Here is a 9,061-nt window from a genome sequence, read left to right as displayed (position 1 = left end):
GTAAAATTTTACAATTGTTTCATGGTCCTATTCTCTCTTGATTGAAGAACCTCTGTTTTAAAACTAAAAATATATTCTTTGTTCCTCGTAAAAAATATTACTTATCGTAGTTAAATTTTAGATGTCCTTATATTACAACTGAAATTTAATTACTATGCCTAAATTTTAGCTACGACAACTAATATTTTTAAGCTATAATTTAGTAGGAAATTCTCCGTTAAATTATAGTTGAAAATATTACAGTTAAAAATATTAATTATTATCATGGCTGAAATTTAGACATGTTAACTAAATTTCAGGTGTAATATAGAGACACCTAAAATTTAGTTATGGTAGATAATATTTTTTTCTGTATAATATAACAAATGGTTGTAGATTTTTTTACACGGACTATTTTTCATTTGGTGTTATATGGTCCATATTATTGCAGCTACGTATATGGTTATATAGTTGCAATTTACAATGCAGTGCAGTGTTTGTCACTAAATAATTTTTGTTTATTAAAAGAATGGATAAAGTATTAATAAGTGGCTCAAAAAGAAGACTTGAGCTACTTAAGAGAAGTGATTATGAGTAAGTAACGTGTAACATAATTTAATCGTTCAGGACATATGGCTTATGTTCGATCTACATGTACTATATTTATGCTTTCTTTATAGTCTTTCTTTGCTGTGTGCTGTGTAAGGTAATGTACTTTTGTTAATCTAAAAATAAATTATATTTCGTCTACATTTTTATAAATTAGGAATATCTGATACTAATTTTAAGAGGATTTTCCTTTTAAAGGTAAGGAGATCCTTTTGGCGCCTATTTTAGAACGGGATATTCTAAAAATAAGTGAGAAATTCTAAAATTAGAATACAATGTTTTCAGTGTATGTAAGAGTAATATCTGACGATTAAGATTTGACGAGCTATCGTTGAAAAATGATCAGCTATAAATCGATCGTAACGAAATCTTGCCAATATAACGATTAATGAAATTTGATTTTTATTTCTTCGCAGAGCAGAGAAGGCATTAAGGTAATTACTCGTAAAACAATCGTGCATTTCGAAATAATAGCGTTAAACACGTCGCTCCTCCTTTTATCAACGTTCGCAGTGATATAACCCTTGATTAAGGAAACCAGCCGGGCTTGATGCAGATATTCCTAAAATAACGTCGCCGAAACAAACCGCTTTATTTCGGGATAGCTCTCGAGACCGTGCTGTTGCATACTACCATTGTCCTATCCGCTCGCGTACGAGCGGGGCGTTTCTCTTTTTTGCGAAGTGGCAGAGCAGAGAAAGACATAAACCCTTTGTCATAATTTCGCACTGCGGCGGCACGTAGTAGTGGATACGCGACGCGTGGAATCTTGCGGTGCATACTGTCGGTGCAGGCCATGCATCATCTCGACGCAGTCAAGTTGCGCATGTTCGAAAAAAGGAACACGGTCGGAGAACGCTCGCTCATAAAAATCACGCCACCGTTACTTGTGCTTTTATTTTCACCAGCCCTAATCATTCTTTTAGCTATATCTATGCGTTGAAAATTAACTCTTCTTCTGTCAATCGACGGGTATCGATTTATCAAAGCGACTTTAATGTGTCGGAACATTTCTCCGCCCTAAACAAAATTATATAAAAAAATTAGAGTAGTTCTATTTTTAAAAAACTAGATTGATCTTTAAATAACCTTAATTAAAATTCAAGATTATCAACATTTTTCTCCCTTAAAATTTTTTAACTTGTGTATAAAAGATTTTCTTATTACAGTTATAATTTTAGCAATATTTGATTATATTAATTAAAATAAAATACTCTGTATATATATGACAAAAGTATGCAAATTAGATTGAAAAGTTAAAAGTGCTGCAAAATTCTTTATACGCCTCCGTAGATTTGCGCATCGCGTTAATATTATATTTTTAGCTATACTGTAATGTAAGATGTTTTGAATTTTATTTCAAATAATATAATGAATGTAAATATAAATAATAAGAATAGAAATATAATAATTTATCGATTTCTTTTAGTCTAAAAAAAGAATCGAGCTAATATAGTTATTTATTAAATGCATTAAAATGTATTTTTTTGTTAGTTTTATTGGCTACGTATTTTATAAAGCCAAGATTTTATTTGCGGTGAGATTAACCCTCAGTGAACGGGTACCCGGATATCCGAAGCAAAAAGCCTTTATATTCAGAAATCTCCTAAAATATAACAGGAAAGAATGTCGATGTAGCAATGTCAAAAAAAAAGAAAGAACAAAAATACGCAGTTGGTATCCATTAATAAGAAGATAAAAAATTATGCATTGACAGAAGGGTTTAAAATAATGGATTAATAATTCTTGTATGTATATCGATGTTCCCTGTACGTACACATTGAAAAGAAAGAGACGTTCGAATTTTACAAAATAAAATATGTCGCGAAATATTTATGAATCCGAGATATATGTATATTTGACGTGCGAGAGAGTCGTATCGGAAAAACGTTAACAGGAATCGCGTACGGTATAAATGGACGACGAGACGGCAAGAACAGTCGATAGCTTACGTTACATCTCACATACGTAACGCATTGTGTACTGATACGTGTGCACGTATATACACGGGGGCTTACTGTACAAAGCTGAACCCGTATTGGCAGCGTTGCGACTACGTTGACTGTTGGCATTGTGTACGTACCATTACGATGTATATGGCTTGGCTAAGTCAACACGACGACAGAGAACGTCCATTACTTCATCAAACCCCGACCATCGTCGACAGATCCGTCCACCGCCAATTTGCCAACAATCGCGACACTCAGTCAGTATAAACAGGACGGCTCTTTGACTGCGGCACGTGTGATAGCCCAAGCAAGGTAATGCAGTTTAACTCATGTAGCTTTAGGCCTCGGAGTACATTAACAGTCTTTTGTTAATTACTATAAATGTTAGAAATGTGTTCTGCGTCTTACAAGTATATAATATAATTAAAAAAAAAAAAAAAAAAACGGAGCTTGAATAGGTGCAACTTATACGAATTTATCATTCATGCATATCTATGCGCATGGAATTGTAATCTCTGAAATAAATTCCAGAGACAATATTAATGTATTTTAGAAATGTAATATACAGATTGCAAGCTCTCCGTTTATATATCATTTACATATATCTGTAATCATGGGGATTGTACAAAGGATTCGCGTTGCAGTGTTTGCTGATTCGCATCTCTCTCTTAGAGAAGCCGGAATATAGAAAGACGATGCGGTCACCGGCAAGGATATCTCTGGCGAATTTTCGGCTTTAATTGTAGCGTTTAATCGCAATGGGTGAGATCTCCGGATTAATTATTTAAATCCCTTAGGCTAACGTTGAATTAATGGACATGGTCCCTTGATGTTACCGCGGCATCGATAATTCTGTAGTTTCGCGACCACTCCTAATAGACTGTCTCCGAGTTTACGTGTCGGAACATGTGTCGATTGTGAAATACGGATAACTCGTTTCGTCTACTTTATATTTATGATTGTACCATTGTTACCGTCGCCATCGACGTGTGTTCTTTTTTTTATTCTGTCGCGCAAACCGTCTCGTAAATGGATAGCGGGGGATTAAAGTAATTGAATTGGAATTCTAGAAATCAGACGGGACGTCTCTCTTCGATCGATGTTCCACTTAAAACGATAAATCCTGCTTTGATCCTTTCTTCAATTTTTTTCTGTAATTCTCCTCGAATAATGATTTAAACTAGGATTATTCACGAGAGATATTTTCAGCGATCGAGCGTCCTCGGTAATGAGATTGAACCGAGATAGTGCGATTTTTAAACTGTCGATATCATTTATTACCTTTCGACTCCTAAAGCATACATTGTAATATAATAACAAAAAATGCCTGCTATTTCCATAACCATTTTCTTGGGGAAAAAGTAATAATATATATTAGAAAAAATTTACATGTTGCAGATTTGTCGAATTAATTGTAATGAATATAATTTAAGAAAATTTTAAATTGTAATTAATATAAAACGAGACAAAAAAAGAAATTTTTATCAGCTTGATTTATTCAAATTGATCAGAGACGATAATCTCTCTTCTTACTTTGACGATTCTGGATGATTTCAGCATTAGCTTACAAACTATTATACGCGAGCGCTATTAACCTTTTAATGGTTCCGGGGAATATTCAGTAACCAGAGGACGCCGCATCATCATCAGTTTTCTCATGGCGTCGCAGACGCGTCGAGTTGAGTCGAGTCGAGCCAATCGCTCTCCTTCCATTTGCAAATTAAACGGTCACGTCCTTGATTTCAATTCCGCGGAAGGCAATCCCCGAGTTTCCAATGTAACTTGTCTTAAACTCGGCGACCCCGGACATTTAATCTTAATCGATCTACCACCTTATCGGGGGCGACCGATGTATATCAACATTTTTCTATTTCCACCACTGACATCTCCATCTCGACCCTCTCCTACTCTCTCTCACACTTTCGCTGCTCTTTCGTTCATCCCTCCTTTTATATTCGTTTACCTTTCCAATTTCTCCCATTCTCCTCCTCCTCTTCTCGGGGAAGGCTGCCGATTTCCTTCTTCGTCGGTTTCTCGCATTTCACTTTTTCCCGTTACCGCTTTCCCGCAGCTCTCGACTCCTTACGGATTCCGCAACTATTCTCGTTCGGAAGCCGACGTCCTCTTAGCTGCCTCGAGCCTTATCTTAATGGCTTGCCCTGGCAATCGAAAGTTTAGTTATTATCGCGGCCGTTGTCGCCCCCGCTTCGCGAACTATACGAGGGATCGCGCGGAAACATCGTCCCAGATAGGGACTGTGGAAATTACCGAGTTGACGCATACGCATGGCTACAGGCGAAGATGAACTCGGCCTTTTGCAGGCCTGGAAAACTTTCTGGTTAAACGATATTGCCGTCACACAAGTTAAATCGCTCGGAATAATGAACGTTATTAATTCTCTTCTGTCAATAAACGGGTACCCGAAGCAACTTTAAGTGTTAAAAATGTGTCGGAACTTTTCTTTGCCCGAAACAAAATACAAAGAGAAATGTATTCGGAAAATTCTCTGAAAATATAACGAGAAAGAATGTTCGATGCTATAAAAAAAAATTGTTGCAGTTGAATGTGTCAAAAACAGCTGATATGTCAAACGCAGTTGATATCGCGGTACTCATACATTGATAATTAAAATTCGGATATACATAAGATGACGAAAGATAGTTTAGATTACGAAGCATTATAACAAGATGATCGATTGATTGCGCGAGTGTAAATTGATTGTCATAGATATCGATTACTGCGTCTTTCCTTCAAGCGCTCTATCATTGCTCGTCATCTCTCTGGAGATTACGTGACTTCTATATTTCGACATTACAAGACCAGAACACTGTATATATAGATAGAGTCGCTCTTGCAAGTACGCAACTCCTTCATTCTGTGCAGTCTATCCAAACAGGCGGTAATGAAATGTTTCCACTGTTACCACAACGAGAATGCTAGATATATCTGCTGGTACCGGCGTCAACTCATTAAGAACGGCTCGTTACTGACAGGAACCAGGTCAATTACTCATAAGTCCAATACTTAGTCTTCAAAATGCCGTAATGCGATTTACGTGACGATACACCGTTATATTATATATTAATATTATATGTATATCATTATATATTAACTGTTTTCATTAATATTATTTATTTAAAAAGAAAACTATTTCTTAAATTATATATTTAATATATGTATAATTAAAATTAAATATTAATACAATTAAAATTAAATATATAAAATTATATATTTATGTATTATTTTATATACACAAACACATGAATGATATATGTATGTTCGTACAAAGTATGTAAATTTTAAGGAGCAAGATTACAATATTGAGATTATTTAATTTACTCTATTTTAACAACTTTGCCGTTTTTCTTTCGATAAATGACGATCGCTCATAAAAGTATGTATTTTATCGTGACGTGAAGCTTTAGGTTACCTTAGAGAAAAAATATACAATGCAGAAATTATATAGAAAAGAAAAGTATGAGTAAGAAACGCGTAATAACTGTTCCAATTGTTGGCCGTCAATATGGAAAAATTGATCTCGAACGAGTGGGTAATACAAATTCTGATAAAATTGCCAATGCGTATATAATTATAGATTTGTAGGGATCTTCAAAGAGATGAAGCTTTCCAGGCTTCTTTGATGATCCTGCACCGGGTCCCTTTGATCAATATCGGGGCCCTGTACAATTTCGCGAGGGCATCGATAAAGGGCGGCAAATTCTCAGCGGACCTTCCACTGGATTATTCGAGAAGAAGTTCGAGCGAGTTTTTGAAGGCGAGGCACTTACAGAACTATGGCGCCATGAAGCAAAGAAACGAGTATGTTGTTAGAAAATATTTTAGATGGAATCAATCTGATCATTCATTGACTAAGACACTGAGAAATTATGAGAGAAAGAGAAAGCGCTTCTCTCACGTTGAATTTGTTGTATTGATTGAGATTTAAATTTTAATTAAATCCCTTCATCAGAGAGAAAACTTATGCCCTTTAAAGAGTCTCTTTTAATAAAGTGTAATTATAATTTAATGTGCGCGGTTACGAAGGTTCGCTAATCAAGCTGAAGCTATTTAATTTGTTACATTTATAATTAATCAGCACGTCATTAAAATTCTTTTTATTCGTTAATATTTAATTTTCATCTTTAATCTGTTTCAATCGTATACCTACTATTTCGAGGTTGTTTATTCTGATTTAATAAGAACACTACTGGGAAAAAGGGACGAAGAGTGTATCTCTTTTTTTTTATATATGCACTTGACGGGATCGTTTCAGTTACAAGATGAGAGGAACAAGATTGGTGGCCATATGCTGCCGACATCTCCATCGAAGAAACACTCGTCGCCCGGAGATTGGTACGGATGCTTCGCTAAATCTTCTTACTTCAATCCAGGACCGAGAATGGAAGCGAGAAAAAAGACGCCGGCTCTGCCTAATATGAAAATCAAACCCAATCCGCTCGGTGGGCCGGGTTACGCGGATATTTGCCTCAATCCTTATCCAGAGTACTCCCATGAACCTTACGATCTTGTCAGAAGGATAGTTCGTAAAAGTAAATGTGTTTGCGTTACGCCGTTTCTGATCCGATCTCTCTCCTCGCTCTTATCTCTTGTGCATAATTCTTGATAAATTATTCATATGCATAATTTTTAGCAGACGATACGTTGCGGAATAGTGCCATTAAAATATTTTCGAGAAAGAATTACTCTCTTCATATTAAAAAAAAGATGAAGGAATAAGCGCGCTCTTAGTATTGTGTGTTCACTCTTGGTAACTGATAGAGATTTATTTTAGAACGACGAGTTTATTTCGATGTTGAGTTGAAAATGATGAGAGCAGGAGTCACGTGTACACGCGCTGCTAGAAACTGAGCTGTTGTCGAGCACATTTTTCTTCCTTTTCCTTATTTTATCGCACATATTATAAAGCACTTTGAGATCTATAATTCTTTCGTTACGAAATATGTATTCTGCAGACGGCATTCTGTACGAGGAAAAGTTAATAAGTCTTATATATTGCGTTTTTATTCTGAAAAATCGTTCCAGTTGTTCCGTATACGTGAGGCAAAATTTATAAAATAATTTTTATTGTGATTTTCGTAAATAAAATTATGTGTAATAAAGTATATATATATATCTTTGTCACACAAAGTATTTTCGTATAATTAGGAAACGATAGTATCAATAATGATGTGGAATTTTTTTCACATTTTATAATTGCCAATAGAAAACGATAATTAAAATCATTTTAAGCTCTAAATTATATTTTATCATTTTTCTCTCACTTCCCTTTAATTATTTCGTATACGTGTACAATGTGCTATGAAGACTATTACTGTGTGAAAAAAAGTAATAATGAGAGAACGAAATATAGACGGAGATTGGAATTTTTTCGGAATACGTTTTTTTATTTTATATGGCAGCACGTGATTAATTATAGTTTCATCGTAAAAAAAAAAAGAATTGTCTGTTCTCGCTGGCTTTTGTGAGGAAAACATTTTTAACTCTCACATAAACTCTCTTCCTGGAAAAAAAACATTCGGCAGCAATTAAATAAAATCTAAATTAATGTTGTAAATGTTTGAATTTTTTTTTCAGAGGATTTCTTAAAATTGCATAACGTTAAAAACTTTACACATGCTAAAATTTTTGGTAAAAAATAGAATCTAATTTCTATCAAAATTTAATAGAAATTAGAAATTTCTTTGGTAGAATTTATTTTTGATATCGATTTATACATTTATATATCTGAAAATTATTCAATACATATTTTGAAAAATTCGTTTTAATTGTTGATGAACGTCGTTTTTATTTATTAAATTCTAAATTACATTACTTTAATGGAATAGAGACGGTGTCTGAAGGTCGATTCTTAACGACTAGTGCGCCGTTGGATTATTTTCCTCCCAATCCTTACGAGGATGAGATGCCAGGACCCACTTACATCCGTCCCATTGAAATTTCTAGGAAGAAACTCGGTATGGCGCGATTCTACGTCCCTTTCCCCAAGAAACCTGGCGGAAGTCACGATGGTTGCTTCAGCAAGTTTCCAGAATACACGAACGAGCCTTATGTTAGGGATAAGGCTAAAGCTGCCGCTGAGCCCAAATTTTTAAGCAGCGGAACGTCTCTACGTTCGAAATATACAAATAGTATTATCTCTCAGATAACGAAGATATCGTGTAATTCTCAAAATTATCCGGAATATCGAGAACGAGTGTATCCTCTACACTGAGAAACATTTTTTTAATTGCACGAACACTCGACTACTTTTTTCTTGACCTTTTCCATGAGCGAAACTTGTTTCTGTGTAATTGCAAGTCATATCGAGCTTAATTAAAAATAATTCGATTTAATTTAACTTCACAATAGCTCCTTATTTCTTCTTTGTTATATTTTATATGCAAATGTTACATTTACACCGTGTTGTTTAGAGATTATTTCTGAATAAATTGATAATAAGAAAATACTTGTATAATTAGAAGACTCGAATAATTATGAAGTTTATATACATTATACATTTACAC

At 34.6% G+C, this 9,061-nt stretch overlaps 1 protein-coding gene across 1 annotated transcript; it reads left to right on the top strand.

Annotated features, from left to right (window-relative positions):
- Positions 1 to 6,014: 6,014 nt before the first annotated feature.
- Positions 6,015 to 8,769, top strand: LOC145939940 (cilia-and flagella-associated protein 96). Its single transcript, XM_083044584.1, has 4 exons — positions 6,015 to 6,087; positions 6,169 to 6,356; positions 6,811 to 7,087; positions 8,384 to 8,769. Exons 1-4 carry the CDS (start codon positions 6,015 to 6,017, stop codon positions 8,767 to 8,769), a joined length of 924 nt encoding a protein of 307 aa, XP_082900710.1.
- Positions 8,770 to 9,061: the final 292 nt, after the last annotated feature.

Source organism: Prenolepis imparis, unplaced genomic scaffold (genome assembly GCF_030444845.1).
Source record: "Prenolepis imparis isolate NDT839.2.m4 unplaced genomic scaffold, iyPreImpa1.0 SCAF_8, whole genome shotgun sequence".
Taxonomy (NCBI): Eukaryota; Metazoa; Arthropoda; class Insecta; order Hymenoptera; family Formicidae; genus Prenolepis; species Prenolepis imparis.
This window is presented reverse-complemented; position numbering and strand designations above follow the sequence as displayed.

Bases quoted from the DNA above. Each gene is read 5' to 3' on its own strand.
- LOC145939940 (XM_083044584.1), top strand. From the start codon at position 6,015: ATGAGTAAGAAACGCGTAATAACTGTTCCAATTGTTGGCCGTCAATAT. The intron at 6,088-6,168 runs GTAATACAAATT...GAAGCTTTCCAG, and splicing joins AATTGATCTCGAACGAGTGG to GCTTCTTTGATGATCCTGCA. The intron at 7,088-8,383 runs GTAAATGTGTTT...TTAATGGAATAG, and splicing joins CAGAAGGATAGTTCGTAAAA to AGACGGTGTCTGAAGGTCGA.